The following is a 17,308-nucleotide window of genomic DNA, read 5'->3' as shown; positions in this document are numbered from 1 at the left end:
AATTTTACAACACCTCATTTATTATTTAGTGTTATACACTAAGGATATATAATATCACAATTTTCCACATTTCTGTGGATTCTACAATAGTAATAACGCAAGTGAGGCGAACAGTGCAACACACATCTAATGTACCTTAATGTTGTATATTATGATCATTATATGACATTTTGAATAAATAAGAACTAAGTTACAAAGATGTATTTTTTTTCGAAAATTTTTATTTTGAAATAAAAGTTCTTAGAAAAGTATCACACGTAATCATTGCGTTTTCAAAAGACGTGAAGATGATAACGCCATTTGCAGCAATATGATATCTTAAAAAACATGGGTTGAGGTTTCTATACTGCTTAAAATGACGTATTGGTAGAGACTTTTTATAAGGTTGTTGATTTACTTTGTTTCTATAACATTACAACAGCAGGTTTTGGGAGTTGTAATTATAAGTACTGGCAATTACATAATTTTAAGCAGTATTACAAACTTGAGCACTGTTTATTACATATCCGGTATGAGGCATCACGTTGCTGCAAAAGACGTTTTGATCTTTACAACTACTGAAAACCATTTATGTGATTGAATGTAGTATTTATCTGAGCATATCTTCGTAATAAAATCTTTTGAAAAATCTTTAATTTCCAGTCCTTCGTAATTTTGCCCCTATTTAATCGGAATACTTGCACATCATATCATGATCATATTATTCAATAGTAAGATGCTTTTGGTGTACATTGCTACCGTCTGTTTCACTTGCTTTATTACTTCAAAATTTGTTTATGAAAAGATATTTGAGATAGTTGTGATACTGGAGCATTCTTGCTTTATAACACTGAATAATAACTGTGGGATTGTAAGTTATCGTTTAATATGCAGTGGTGCTGTTCAGCTGGTTCGTAACGGTTCGCTAGAACCGGTTGTTAAATTTTTTCTAGTTCGTAGAACCGTTTGTTATACCTAGATATAACAGTAAATTTTACCCAGTCATATCCAAAAACAGTAAATTTTAGTTTAACTATCTTTGGTTTTAGAAATTCTTACATCTACAGGGTTAAACATATGCTGCCTTATGCAGAGTCGTTTTGACGTATGATTAGCGTCATACTAAAGGCCTGACTACTGCAGAAAACATATGTTAGTCGAACTCTTTAGTAAGCAGTAATCACGTGTCAAAACGTCTCTCCATAAGGCCCATGATCTCTCAGAACAAGGTATAAACGTTTATTTCTTAATCTCAAATTCTCAGATATCAAAACTGACAAGTGGGATCACATGACTATAGTGGTGAAGGTTATTTATATTTGAAACGCATATATACTATTATCAACAAATTTTGATCCATTGCTGGATTAACGCCTTTCTAATACTTTTTGACAACCATCTATCTTGGATAATTTCTTTTTTAAGATATTCACAGTGCTAGCTAGTTTCGTCATACCACCTTGTATTAGGATGCTGTGTAAGTATCCAGTAAAAAGAATGGCTTTTGCCCATTTTGTATGATTTGTTTTCTAAGAGACTTGTTTCTTTCTCTCTCTCTCTATGTAGATAAAACCGGTTGTTAAAAAATTAGAATAACACCACTGTTAATATGCATAACTATTGAAATATGCAATAACCTGACATAGTGCTACTTGAAATAATACAACTTTATGTTGTGATTGCAGTACTGTTAATATGATGGTATTGCGGACTATATTAAACAATGTGACTCTATCAATGTCTACATCGTGCACAGGTTCATCGAATTTTATCTTTTTGTTGAAAAGTCATAAGCGTATTTCAAATTAAATGGTCCAACTAAAGCTTTATATTTGTTTGTTTGTCCTTTATATAAATATTCACTGTTAGCTCGGCATATTTCTAGCTAATTGGAGGGAAGAAACAATAGGATATTTGCAATACATAAAATACGTATTTATAAGATGAAAGGAACAGTGTAAAATTACGTCAAAATTAAAGTATCTCACGTACCCTTCAAGTTAAGCAGATGAAACTGTATGTATATTCCTTACTTAATAATAATAATAATAATAATAATAATAATAATAATAATAATAATAATAATAATAATAATAATAATAATAATAATAATAATAAGTGAATACGTGTTTAAGAGCTCTCGAAAATTCCGCCTCTTAGTGGAAATTGGTAAAATTTTCATATTTTTCACCTCCACATTCAAATCAGTGTTGTTTGTTTCGTCATTACGAGAAAACTGCTGAACCATTTTAAATGAATTTTTGAATTCATTCACTAGTAATACTCGACTCGATCGAGATTTTTTACCATGTTGCTTTCATTAAAATGGGTATCTTCAGGAGGTGAAGGATTCAAAACTTAGTAAGCTATATAAATTTAAATCGTAACAAGTTTAAAATCAATATTGTTGAACATAATTATCTCAGTTCAGTGGCTCGAACAGGGTTTCTATCATGTCAGCATTAAAATATGTATTCTAAGCGTAGAGCGGGTTCAAAGTTTCACAAGGAATTAAGACTTAATAGCTTGAAATAACTTTTTTGAACATAGTTAACCCATGCGGCGAGTTGAGTTTTTGTAATTTGATTTAAATACCCATCCTAAGGGAGAAAGGATGCTCAAATATACCTTTTACCTAGGTAATATTTTCATAATCCTATTCTTCCCATGCAACGTCGAGTACTTCAGCTAATTAATAAATTAAAAGGAAGAACAGATAATGCTCCATTTGTTTCTAAGTAATATTATGCGCTGCATTGTTTATCTATTTGGTAAGTTTTAAAAATTGTACGAATAAGTGAATTGTGGCATTTTCTTATTGTCACAATATTATTCAATATTCTTTGACTTTTTTCATGGAGATCACATAATTATTATATATTTGTTAAAACATTCTAACTTTCATGTAACTAACATTACTTGGACGCTAAACTTCAATCAATCTATAAAATGAATTGAAATATAATTTAATGAATGTTTAGTGGAATTGATGCTCAAATACGCTGCTTCATATGAAAAAAATAATTAAAAAATAGAACATTGCTATTGGTTACAGAGATTTTTAACGTAATATCGATTCGTTCTATCACACATATAAACGTAAAGTAATGAAATCTTACACATCTAACGTATCATTGCAAATTTCAGTAAAAAACAACTTCTTCTTTTGACCTCTTTATATTATTTGTCTCTTTACCATCAGCTTCAATTTATTATGTACAAATTTGAAGATTATGTAGCTTAATTTAGTGTCATGATGTTTCTGAACGAAATTTTAAATGTAGTACGAAATGGAATTTTATTTAAAGTGTAGTTTTTTTTTTAAATCACAAAATAAAATATTAACTTATCAAGCTTACTTGCAATTTCGATTCATTTAACAAGTAGGTATAGTTGATACATTAAAACGAATTTTTTATAGTCATTGCTTATTGAGCATTGAAGTAGGTTCTTATACTTTCGACAAGAATCGTTCAGAAATCAGCTCGACTTCGGAAACTTATGAAATTATTCCTATTTATTTTGGGAATATCTAATTCCAATGGCGACGTTATCAAGCATTATTGGTTCTTATCCGGACCAAGATTGATGTTACGTTTGTGCGCCAAATCAAATTTAACATTGTGTGAGATAAACTTTAAAATTCGAATGGAGTAAAGACAATGTCAAAGTTGAAACAGCTACGTTATGGAGAATAGGAAAAGGAGATATTTCAGATGAGAAACTAGCAGGGTCAGAGAAATATACAATAGACCTAAAGGTCAAGGTAAAGAAGAAGAGTTAGGCAAATTTAATAAAATAGTACAGAAGCAACAGAGAGCCACTAGAGGCTAAGGAAGTTATGGCCTTTAGAAACCAAGATGTACTACACAAATGGAAAAAGAATGTAATGGAAAATTTTATTAGATGAAGATCAATAATGTAATTCAGATTCAGAATGTTAAAAATAAGTAAAGGATAACAAGATTTAGATTTTGAAGGATGAGTTAGAGAAAGCTCGAAGCGAGATTAAGGAGACAGAGGATTTATTAACAACATAAAGGAAGAAGGAGGAAATAAATACTTCGAATTTGTGTTCAAATATACAAAACTACAGAAAGTCACCATAAGTTTTCTTGCTGATAGTTATGAGCCCGTTAGAAAAGAAATCGAATATTATCAAAAAAGAAAAAAGAAAAGAAAAAGAAAATATTAAGAACCATAGAAAATATTTAGGACTATAGCACTATTTTATTTTCATTCCATGTAGCAAAAACTGATTCGAATACTAGAGAAAAAATACTATGTATCTATGGATGGAAATGTAATCTAAAAAATGAAATGAAATGTTTAGTTTCATGTCACATCCTTGTATCTTGTAGGCTAAGGTATTCGTAAAAAAAAAAAAATAAATAAAAAATAACGATTGCAAGAGAATTGGTGAAATGGAATGCGGATGATGATAGCCAAGAAAGCACACAGAAACAATGTTATTTACCATAAGCTCACATGGCCCAGCATTAAAACAAGAAGTCGCATTAGAGGTGAGCGCTCTATTACGACCCACCATAGTCTGCAAGAACAAATTGAAGAGTCATTTGATTTAGGAGACATACTAAAGATATAGTTGGCTTAGATCAAGTAATAACTGCAAGAATTTTAGACAAGTAAGCGCAAGTAATTTTTGCTGTTTTTCAGAAGTGTCCTTTACGAAAGGCTATTAATCGTGTGAACTGTGTTATTTTGATTTCGATTCTAAAGAAGTTTCAATATTAATTTTTATTTCAAAACTAAAATGTTAAAATGAAAAACTCGAAGCTCAAAGACATAGAAAAAACTTAGTGATTAAGACTCAGACAGAAGAGAAAGTGACAAAGTATAGTGAAATTGGGAAAGGTGTTTAACGGAATACCATATTTCAACCACATTAGCTTGTTTTACAAGAATGTTGAAAACGGGTTTGAGTGGGAACGAGGTCAGAAGAGTTTGCGTATTTGCTTTACAAAAATGTGAACGGAAAATTAACATAGTAGCAGAAAGCAATTCTGAAAAGAAAGTGATAGGAAAATAAGTGGGAAAAGGAAGAAAGTAATAATAATTAAAATGAAGTAGGCATAACAACTATAGAAATTTGGAACATGAGAGATAGAAGAAAGAATTAGCTTCGGTATCTGGTATTAGCAACGATAAATGGAAATTAGTAACAGAAATGGCTAAACGTATTTAAATACAAGCAGTAAATCATATTACATAGTCGCTAAATGTAGAGTTGAAAAGAAATTTCAATGTTGAGTTTTGCACTATCGAGCGGAAACATGAACTGTAAAAAGCTATGACTTGTTTTAAAACAACAGAACCGGGCCACCACACTGAACTTCCTCGCCCCAATTTCTTGAACTAAATCATGTTGTGTTGCGATCATTACTGAAACATTATTTTATTTCTGAAATACGAACCAAATTATAAAGCTTTTACGAGAAATTTCGTCCAAAGAAAATTCACTCTTAAAAGTAAATTACCCATTGTAAATTTTTCAAGACAAACGCCATATTGTCACATTATCAATAAAATATTTATTTATGAATTATAAACAAAATTGCCCAAATCGTTTTTGAGAAAATCGTCCGAAAGACAGCTCACCCAAGAGTTAGTTACCTTCTGAATTTTTCTCAGAAAAATGACTTATATTACAGTATAAAACTTTTATGGAATATAGATGTGTGATATATAAACAAAATCATTAGAACCTTTTTTTTTTTTTTTTTTTTTTTTTTTTTTTTTTTTTTTTGTGAAAATTGTACGTTGAATAGTATAACCTCTTGGTAAGTTAACATATATAAATCTGGATGAACGGAAAACGGACGAACGTATGGAAGGATAACTTAGAATCAGGACCGGATTCAGGATTTTCTGAGGGGGGCGTGCACCAATAACTATCAGTACATTTGAATCAAATTTAATTTTTTAAAAATGTTTTTAGGCATCTGTGATGTGTATGAGGAACTGACAAACTGTTGTGTTTAGCAAAACCGCTTTCTTTTAAGCCCGAAACGGAAACATGGCATGAAATTTTAGGAAAGTATTGCTATTTTCACTGCCAGTTTCTCTCTTTAGATAGTGTATATTCAGAACGGAGGGGGCGTGCACGTGCTCCGGTGCACTCCCCCCCCTAAATTCGGCCCTGCTTAGAATCCTTCTTTTTCGGCACGTAACGTATAAATACATTAAATCTTTCATTCGAATTCGATTTTTTTAACGATCATACTTTCATAGTCGATCCAAAGTAAAAAGTAAACGTATCAAGCATTAGGAAAGGGGGACATAACCAACAATAGGTTTAGTCATCGTTGAAGAAAAATATAATACTGATACGTTCAGCTGTATTAGAGAACTTGTAGGAGTGCGTGGTGGAAGGATAACAAGAGAGAAGATATAAATTAACGGAAAGTATTAAACTAATGGAAGATAAACTAATGAAAAGTATTGTGGGGGGTGGGTGATCAAAGAAAGAATACGGCATAAGGCATATACGACTATTCATTTGGGAAACACGCACTATATGATAGGTGGTCACTACAAGCAAGAATTGTATCTTACGGACGCTATCCGACGCTGCCCTGAGCCGGAACGGATGCAAAACTAGTTTGCAGTAACCACCTAGCACGTGATTTCTGCATTTGAATATTTTCACATGTGTACTTATCATCACTGGCCTCTCTTAACTTTATCTGTACCGACTAGAGTATTGCCGTATCATCTACTGCAAATATTTTGCAGAAGCACAAAAAGATAGTGAAAGAATATTTTTTTTGTTAACAATTATTTCGAGTGATTTTTAAAACTCACGATCTGCTGCAAACTTTAATGTAAGTACTTAGGATTATCAACAGTTATACAACTTAATATAGCACGTGTAATACACGTGTTTCATACTAGCAGCCATAACATCGTAAATGTAAAACAGAGCTTTTTGCTTTTGTGTGATTTTTGTACTTCGTAGTAGAAATTAGTATCTTACACATCCCTCTATCATGTGCACTTATTTTGTACTTTTTACCGTCAACTTGTTATTATTTGGAAGACAACTCTTAAAATTGCATCTTTACAATGTCTTTACAATATATATATTTGTTACACTTCAATGATAAATATACTCTTATTCAATAAATGAAATTCCAATTATAATGTAGAGATCAATTCATTTTCTAATATTCTTTTCTTCTTTTTAAATCTCTAACAGTCATTTTTTTTTTCGCAATCCTTATTAGTAAGTCCTTCCATTTGCCGGCGCAAATGGAGCAATTATCATGACAAATTAAGTTCTCTGGAGAATGCTTTACACAATTTCCTTGCTATTTAGACCCCTACATTTTGAACTCTAGTGTAATTATTAATATCTATCTGTTACATAAAATAATTAATATTTCTCATCTGTAAGAGACAATTTATGAATATCTCCGTATGAGAACAAAGGTGTGTATGCGAGCTGTGGTTTCTTGGAAAATATCTCCGATCATGCTGAACGGGTAGCAATTCGAGGAGTCATGTATCTTAGGAAGCTTTCTGAGGCCATCAAAGCGAAACAAGAGGCACGTAGAACACGAGAAAAAGAAAGTAAAGAGACAGAGAAGAGTTTAAGCGTGCTTGATGTTAGTAAAATTGTAAATCATGAAAAATTACAATAATTACAATAAAAAATTTAAAGATTAAAAAACATATATGAATATCATTTAAAATACGTATATATGTTAATAATGTTATTGAATCCCTAACCTGTTATTGAAAAGTAAATTTTTTTAACAAAATTGTAAAATTTTGCCTGACTCCATCTGAAAAATAAAAATTATTTCCGCTTGATTCCAATCATTCTTCCCAGCAGTAGTTAAGATATACGTCTTCTTCTCATTATACGGGGTTTGTCCGGGAAGTAATAGGACTGATTTTATTCCGCCATGACTTTACTTCGGAGCGTGCGCGCACCGACTGGATCCGGTAGAGGGCGTTCCTAGCTAACGAACGAGCGGTTGGTCAGTTGTCTCCGAGCACACGGAGAGTCAGGACAGGCGTTTTCGCGCGACGTGTTTCTGTGAGTGGTGCAAGCCGAAAATGCAGCGTTCGTTAGAGCAGAGGTACGCGATTAAATTCTGTGTTAAACTCGGTAAATCTGCAACAGAGACGTTTGATATGATCAAGCAGGCTTACCCAGATGATGCTTAAGCAAGAAGTGGTGTGTTTCGGTGGCACAAGGCCTTTTCGGAGGGCCGGGAAGAGGTCGCCGATGAAGACCGTGCTGGAAGACCTTCGACTTCGACAAACACCGACAATGTGACTCGTGTGCGCGAAGTTTTGAACTCACACCCTCCACTAAGTACTCGTTTAATTGTTAAATTTACCAAAAACTGTGGTTCATGAAATTGTGACGGAGCATTTGAACATGCGCAAGGTGTGCTCGAAGATTGTCCCAAAAGTGCTCACTGACGACCAGAAATTGCGGCGAATGGAATTGTGCCAAGAAAATTTGAACATGCGTGAAAGTGACCCCCAATTTTTGAATAACGTAATCACAGGTGACGAATCATGGATCTTTGAGTATGATCCCGAGACAAAGAGGCAATCTACCGAGTTGCCCATGCCGGAGTCTCCTCGCCCAAAATAGGGAAGATTGAGCAAATCCAAAGTGAAAACGATGCTCATTGTCTTTTTTGACAAAGGCATCGTCAACCATGAACTTGTTCCTCCTGGACAAACCGTCAACGCCAAGTTTTACGTGGAAGTGCTCAAGATACTCAAACGAAGGGTCAATCGGGTCCGACCAGACATCGGAGCCGACTGGAAGTTGCACCACGACAACGCCCCGGCTCACATCGCCTTTCTTGTGAACAGCTATCTGACAGGCCGGCATGCCAACGCTTCCGCAGCCGCCCTACAGCCCAGATGTGGCCCCCGGACTTCTTTTTGTTTCCTTGCCTGAAACGCCCAATGAAAGGCAAGCATTTTGAGACGACAGAGGGGATCCAAGCAGCTTGCACCGCGGCTCTCAAGGCTATTCCGGAGAATGACTTCCGTGACGCCTTCAATGCTTGGAAGTCGCGCTGGCAGCGCTGCATCGACACAGAAGGAGCGTATTTTGAAAGTTTTTAAAGAATTGTAACGATTGGCTCAATATATTTTTTTTAAATCGACTCAGTCCTATTACTTTCCGGACAAACCCTGTATGGCTTAAAAAGTGCTTGAAACAGTGGCACCTGTCCAGTTTTTAACTTAATTTGGAGACGATACAAACATGGCGTTCATTTTGCAAGAGGAGAAATACAAAATAAATAATTGTTGTTATGAACAACTACCATAATGCAATCATCATAGAGAAGTGGTAGAGAGTTGACTTCGCATTCTGGAGGTCGTGGGTTCGAATCCCGCTGCCGAACATCCTGACTGAGGTTTTCCAGGGTTTCCCCTCAGTCCTACCAGGCAAATGCCGGGATGGTACCTACTAAACAGCCCCTGGCCGATACCTTCCCAAATCCTTTCCATTGTTGTTATTGTTATTGGATATCCAGTATAAAATGGCTTCTGAGCTGTATCTGGTGATTGGAAATATATATATATATATATATATATATATCCTCTTCAGTCCTGAAAGCAGTATGAAAGGATTAATTATATTTTTCTTACATAACTTTAATCTTTGGAGCCTATGATACAAAAATTTAGTGTTTCTTTTAGTGTAAGTGTGTAGGTGGCGCTGAAGGAATATGTCCACATATGTGGACATTAGGTCATTATTACTATGAATATTAATGTCCACATCTGTGGACAAATGAAGAATTTATCTTCTTTTGAGAAAACAATGAATTTTTAAACCTTATGCTTTTATTCTTTCAAAACGTACATTTAGTGTTTTCTTTATTAAAAGAAACTAAAAGAAAAACTGCTAAAATAAAAAAATATATACATGAATAGGGACAATGCAAAATAATCTTTTTCGTCAATAACAAAAAAAATCAAGGAACACACTTATTATAAACCTTCACACATTTCAACATGCAGATTTTTTCCTTAACTTCAACTAGAATGAAATTCTAGGGAACAGTTCTGTTCTTTTAGAATGCGTAACTATATTTTGCAAGAAGTACACATAAGTCTACCTCTTCTAATTTCCTCTTCACTTCTCATTTCTGCAACGATTTGCATTTGGTATGTCCATAACTTTAGGTAAGTGTAGATTTTCAACTTTTCTTGCGTCAGGTAGGCAAGTGCACGTTTCCAGGATGTCCTACTGGTACTTATCTTGGAAGTTCTTCGTCTTGCTCTAAGAAATGTATTGGTGTATGAGAATTGTCAACATAATAAATCAAAGATTGGGTTACGCGAAACAGGAAGTAGTGAAGATCAAGAATATTTTGTTCTCTGACACCAAGTACCTTGCAGTCATCTTTGTACTGCAACCAACTGTTTACAATAGTAGCGTCAAAGAAATATTCCAAAACACCAACAGTCCATTTATTCTTCGATGATAAGAACGGTAATGCGAGATAAGACAGTGATCAAATTCACACCTCCCATGTTTTCATTGTATTATCAGTGGCGTTGAGTTCGTGATCTGTACATACTGTCTATCTTTGTTGGAATATTCGGAAAAGTGCTCTAAGGATCCCCAATCCTTCCTATCCTCTTGATTTCTCTCTGGATAATTAAATTTAGGAAAATAGTTCTTTTAGAGTCTTATCACTCCAACCTCCATGGATAGGTCGTGTGCTTCCAACATTCTTACCCTTTTTTAGTCCCACAACGTTCTTTCATCTGGCGGGGTTTACTGTAAGACACAGTTTGTGGAGAATGTTACAATGTCTGTAGATCACAAATATTTGTGGCACCATTCTGCTGTAGAAGCATCTTTGTGTAGACCTAATGAGGTTAATTCCCATAAATTATCACTACTTTCATAACTGGAAGCATTGGTGTCAGATAAATGGTTCATAGTCATTGTGCTTGTCTGAGATACCCCTAATAAGATCGAAATTACTATCTGAATCCTGTCATCTTACACTTTCAAAAATTCTTCAGTGGGTTATCCGTGTTCAGAAACATTCAGCAAGAACATTCAGGAAGATCCTGCAACAAATAATGGTAGGAATGATAAGTATTGCAGAATAGCATATTTCTACACTAATAAATACTTATTGCACTAAATGGTAATAATAAGTTTCACTAGAATTTTTAATGCTAATTCATTTGAATTTAGGAAAAAAACACTGCTTAAAATAGTTGGTCTAGGTTCCATGCAAGTCAAACATTTCCGGAACAGAAAACACAACTCAGACCTAATGTCCACATACGTGGACATACTGCCTCCTTGAAGAATAATAATACAGTCCCAATGTCCACACTTGTGGACATATTTATTTCATTTGCTACAGCTTGTCAATAGTTGAATTGAATGTATTTATTTTAGGAAAAATATCCTCTGACATCATCATTTTAATATTTAAATACAATAGAAACCATTAAAAAAGAAATTCAAGCAAAATATCAAACAATAATTACCTGGAGGTTGGAAACATGATCGTGTTATTCTCTTGATTGTATTGTCCATTGTTGTAGTTCATTCCATAGACGTGCAAAGTTGCTTGATTTTCTCCCTTGCGTTGTGTGATCTATAGATATTACAATAAGACAAGCAGTAGTACCAACTGCGAATTGTTGTGTCTAGAAAACACTAAAATAATTTGTCCACAGATGTGGACATTAGGACGGTAGAGGATATATATATATATATATATATATATATATATATATATATATATATATATATATATATATATGAAATGCTTAGGCAACTTGTGTAATAATAAGTTGAATTACGTAGTATGACTTAGCAGTATACTATTTAAGGGAAAGCTACATTTTACTGTAAGAGACAGAGGTATTTTCGCTCCTAGACAAGGGGTTCTGAAGTCCACATCATTATTGCTGATCAATTTTTTTGACAGTTAAAAAGACTAGGCCATTGCATGAATTTTTCTCAATATTTGACTCACTTATATTCAGCCGTGAAAACATATTTCTAAACAACTTTTGATTAATTTCCTTTTCTTATTTTAGCAATTTTAGTACACACATTTCACGAGGTAGTTAATCACGATTTAAACTTCAATATTAAGTGGTCATCATTAACAATATTAAGTGAAGTTTCAACTAAATCACATATAATTTCTAACTTTTAAGCATTTTGACTACAATACATGTTTGACACGTTATTCATAACTTTCATTATCAAGTATGATTATGAGATATTGTTAGAAATAACAGTAGTCACGGTAGAACAATTCAGAATGAAATGTTTGATTTTTGTGGGTCACTGAGCAAACAGTCAGGTAAAGTGAAATCAAACGTTTCGTGTGAACTAGTAGACTTTACAGAGAAGAACCGTATACATGAAGAAAAACACATAGATACGTAAGATAGATCCTAATGGAGATGTGCAGGAAGATGTAGGAAATTAGATGAGTTGAAACGTAAACCAGAGGGGTAGTGTTAAAAGCAGTAAACGGCAGAATAATATTGGATGTAACTGAAATGAAATTGTTTGGCATATTATTTAAGAAGAAAATCTATTCTAGAAACATGTTTGAGGTTTAGAAAGAGAGAAAAAAGGAAAGTGAAATAAAAAATAATAGACAGCATAAAAACGAGTAAATCGACCACCAAACGTAAAAGTTAGCTGAGAACCGTAGTGTGTGGAGAGTTTATAATTTGCAAGAGGAGGGAATTGTTCCGTAATGACAAAATACTTGTGATAATAATATTTTCATATTTTGATCACGTGGATCATTTAATAAATATAATTGGCCTATCATGTGATATCTGTTTGTTTTTAATTGTAGAGCCCTTTGGACTCAATTGATTTACAGCATTTGCTTCTAAGATAAGATGAAAGATAGCCATTGAAACAGAATATATATAAAAAGGCAAGCATGAAGGTGAAGACACCTACTCAATCCTCCAAAGATGCATCTCCTCACTGCAAGTTGCATTATCAGCTCTTTCCTGTTGGTGCAACAGGTGGCCGGTCATGGTTACATGACCGATCCTGCAGGACGTTCGACTATGTGGAGATTTGGATTCAACGTTCCACCCAACTACAATGACAATGGTCTGAACTGTGGAGGATTTGGTGTAAGTTCGCTCATAAAATAATAACTTATAGCATAAGATTTCAACAATAGAGAAGTGATATAGTCGAGTTGAGTTTGAGTTTAACGTCCCTTTCAGCAGCGAGGCTGTATGAGACGGAACCTACTGGTTAAACTGTGGAATCCGAACCACATGAGCTCCCGCCGGGAATCGAACCCGGGTCTCCCACGCCATAGGCGTGTACGCTTAGCCACGAAGCTCAAAAGATGTAGTTATCATTATCTTGGCCAAAGATATATTCTAGTACTAAAGCTACTCGTATAGTAACCAATAATTAAGTTTATCAGAATTTTTCAAGAGTTTCATAATCAGAATAATTTTGATCTTTTACATCTTCCTTATTCGTAATATAATTCGAACCTCATCAAATCTTTTTAGATATGTTATTATATTTGACTAGACAGTATTTGATTTTTTACTATTCATGATAATCATTATGAAAGTTAAATAGCAAATACAACTCAATTGTTCTGATTTTTTAAAATGTTAAATTTACATACTCGTTTAACGCTCAAGTATCAATGGGTTTGCGTCCAAATTAACTTTCTACTCTTGTCCATTTGCGATTCTTGGATACATAAATAAACAATTGTGTCTGAGCTGTGTCAATAAACAGAAGTATATTAGAAGCATTCTTAAACTAACTTTGCATACAACTTACGTAACTTTTCTTAGTTTTCTACACCACTGAAATCCTCAGTTCAACTTTCCATTTATTATGCCTTGCACTTGCATACTAACAAACAAGAATCTTAATAGATCCGATGGTTAAAGTAAGATCAGAAAGAGATTCAATGAAGAAAACCTACAACATTTATTTAATTGGCATAAATTTGTTCTCATTTGAAGTCACATCCGAATGAATCTCTATCGTTGAACCACATGGTCATCTGTGCTTACATTAGTTTCAACCTATTTTAGAATTCAAGAACATAAACACAATTAAAGTTTGGAAAGAAAGAAAGAAGAGATAAGTAACCAACTTTTACACTAAGGAAATCTTCTGAAGTTTTAAGATACTGTTGCGGTGCAGTGTAATGTTAGATAAGACCGTTGAAAGAGTGTAGGATTACTTAGAATATTAAGATCTGCAATTCTTTATTATGATGGAAAACAACTGGAATCTTTCGAAATGTGGGTGTGGAGAAGAACAGACAATTAGCTGGGTCGAGCAAAAAAAAAGAAACTAAATGAAAGGGTGTTATTAATGGTGGGAGAGAAAAGAACAATTTTAGAAACTATTAATAAGATTAAGAGAAACCTGTTGGGACATTGGCTAAGAAGAAACTGTATCATGCTAGAAGATATGGTGGCAGGAAAGAAAGGGAAGGGGCGAATAAGGTTACAATAAATGGAGGACGATATCAAAACAGAAAAATTATATGTGAAGACGAAGAGGTTAGCGGAAGATCGTGGAGCATAGAAGCTTTTCAGTTGCAACAACTGACTTGCCAATAATGATAAAATACCTATGATGATGATAATAATTCTTTATTATTATTATTATTATTATTATTATTATTATTATTATTATTATTATTATTATTATTATTATTATTATTATTATTTATGTGTTACCATTTTTTTTTTAATTTCCTGGCTTCGTGATGAATAACCCATATTTGTTTCTTCTTCATAGGTTTTTATGACCAATGGTGGGAAATGTGGCATTTGTGGAGATGCTTACAACCTACCTCGTCCTAGACCCAATGAAAGTGGTGGCAAATACGCCACTGGAATCATTGCACGTGAATACAAACAGGGCGAAACTATTCCAGTTACTCTTTACATGGCAGCCAATCATAAGGGATGGTACGAATGGCGTCTCTGTGCACGAAATGATCCTTACCAACTGGAGGAACAAGAATGCTTCGACCAGCATCTTCTGGAACTGGCTGATGGGTCTGGAACTCGTTACATTCAGAATGATGGAACTGGAAACACTAATTATACTATCCAAGTGCAACTACCTCAAGGTGTGACATGCTCTCATTGTGTCCTCCAATGGTACTGGAAGGCCGGTAAGTGTTTTGTTCTGTAAGAAATTAGTATTACAACTTTTCCTAGATTATTTTTAAGAGGTATATTTATCAATCGAACTTTGTCCCAGATGTTGGCTATTACGAAAACAACAATTCTAATGTGTTAGATTTAATAAATAATTCTATTGAATATAATGCTAACTAAAAAAAAAAATAGTATCAAATAAACTTACCTATAACCTTGAGTACATAAAAATAATAATGATCTATGACATAATTTGTATTTCACTAAGTTAATCTATTGCTTAGAGAAATTATATAATCATAAAATAGTTTTGCATTCTTGATTTAGAGTTATATGGTTACATGGACAGCGTACGTACCTTGGGCGCGGGAGACCAGGTTCTATTTCTGGCAGGAGCTCGTGTGGTTCGGATACCACGCTAAGCTGTAGGTCCATGTCCCATATGGCCTCTTTGCTGAAATTGACGTTAAACTTAAATCAAACACAAAATCCACATGAACCTTCTATTGGGAATCGAGACAAAATTTGAATATTAGTTTTTTTTTTCGAACTAAACGAACAGTGTTCAAGATTGTTGGTGAAATCTGGTAGCATTTGAGGTTAATAAAAGTCAAATGATATTAGAAACATCATCTTTTTTTTTGCTGCTTATATTCATTTCTTGTGACATTACGCTTCAATATGATAGCTATTTGTTGAGAAACTAGAATTTGTTCCTGAAATGAACCCTTTAATGGTACAATTTTATCGAAGATCCTTAAATAAAATAGAAAAATTAAGGTCAATTTTGGATTCATTATTAAAAAAAGAAAGTTAGCCATCAGATTCCATGCACATTTTAGTAACTTAAAGTTTCTAGGGTAGCACATTGATAAGGGCACACTTGTCAAACATAATATACTGAATAACAATGCAGTTATTGGTTGCGTTGGTGCATTATACACCTGACGACATTTTAACATATGTCTGAAATGTCTGATCTACGTTAAAAAGTGTTCTTATTACTATCGCGTATGGTCCTGACATTGATTTTCTGTGAGTGCCAAGATTGTTTCGTGCGGACATGAATACTTGATTTATGTCGTATTGAACAGATGATAACAGTTCTGTTCTGTGGTGACAAGACCTTAAACTGTTCGAATATCGTATCACAAAATGTTTTTCTTTCTTGTTGCAACGGACATGGTACTCCACTAGTCACAAATTAGTAATATATGTATTTAAGTAAATGAATCAGTTCATTGAGTTCAAACGCCAAACCAACAACCTAATTAAGAGGACACAATGTTATTTTCCCAAATTGTCCAATGCATAAGTAGAAAACACTTTTTATGCCTTTACTCTCCCATTTAACTCTGTTGATTCAATGCCACAGATGATGTAAATTAATATTAACCTCTAAAAGAATATAAAAAGGTTACATAAAAATAGGTGGATTATTATTTTCTAATAATAACGTAACATACAACTCTTATGTATTCAATAGCCAATTAATAATGAAATTTTCTTTTCTTTCAATTAACAGCTAGCTACTGGGGTGACTGTGGTGATGGTACCCAGGGAATGGGCTGCGGTGACCAGGAAGTATACATCAACTGTGCAGACATTAGTATCTCATAAAAGACATAAAATTGTTATTTATATCAAGAATCTACATTCTATGCTTGCAAATAAAAAGTTAGTTTTTAAAAAGAAAATATTTTATTCACCGGCATATTTGACTAAAATTGTCTCCATTTCTTACAAGGTATATTTAAGTCGAATGTTGATATCAATTAAACATTATTATTATTATTTTGAAAAAATGACGTTACACTTTATGTGAATTCTATCTCTGTACATATTTCACTACATTGAAATTAAGTTAATTTTTTCTCGATTGAAAAGAGTTCCGTTGAAGAAGTCAAGATGTACCCTGATAACATTAGAAAAAGAATATATTTATTGAAATTACAAGTTTCCTGTAGCAGGAAGGTCTTATGACAGTGACTTGGGTAATTTTCTGCTCTATCTTTACGATTATGTACGTTGTTGAGACAGGCAGGGCATTTTTGAGTCATGTATTCTTAATAATTACATTTAGAAACTTCCACAAACTTCCACAAAACATACATATTTAAAGAATCGTACCAGAAGTAACTCAGTCATT

General features: G+C 33.5%; 1 protein-coding gene across 1 annotated transcript; it reads left to right on the top strand.

Moving 5' to 3' along the window:
• Positions 1 to 12,931: 12,931 nt before the first annotated feature.
• Positions 12,932 to 16,856, top strand: LOC145663596 (uncharacterized). The gene is made up of 3 exons (XM_081729706.1): positions 12,932 to 13,134; positions 14,792 to 15,173; positions 16,685 to 16,856. Exons 1-3 carry the CDS (start codon positions 12,967 to 12,969, stop codon positions 16,777 to 16,779), a joined length of 645 nt encoding a protein of 214 aa, XP_081585832.1. The 5' UTR covers positions 12,932 to 12,966; the 3' UTR covers positions 16,780 to 16,856.
• The last annotated feature ends 452 nt before the right edge of the window (positions 16,857 to 17,308 follow it).

Source organism: Thermobia domestica, chromosome 11, assembly GCF_964235325.1.
Source record: "Thermobia domestica chromosome 11, izTheDome1.hap1.1, whole genome shotgun sequence".
NCBI lineage: Eukaryota > Metazoa > Arthropoda > Insecta > Zygentoma > Lepismatidae > Thermobia > Thermobia domestica.
This window is presented reverse-complemented; position numbering and strand designations above follow the sequence as displayed.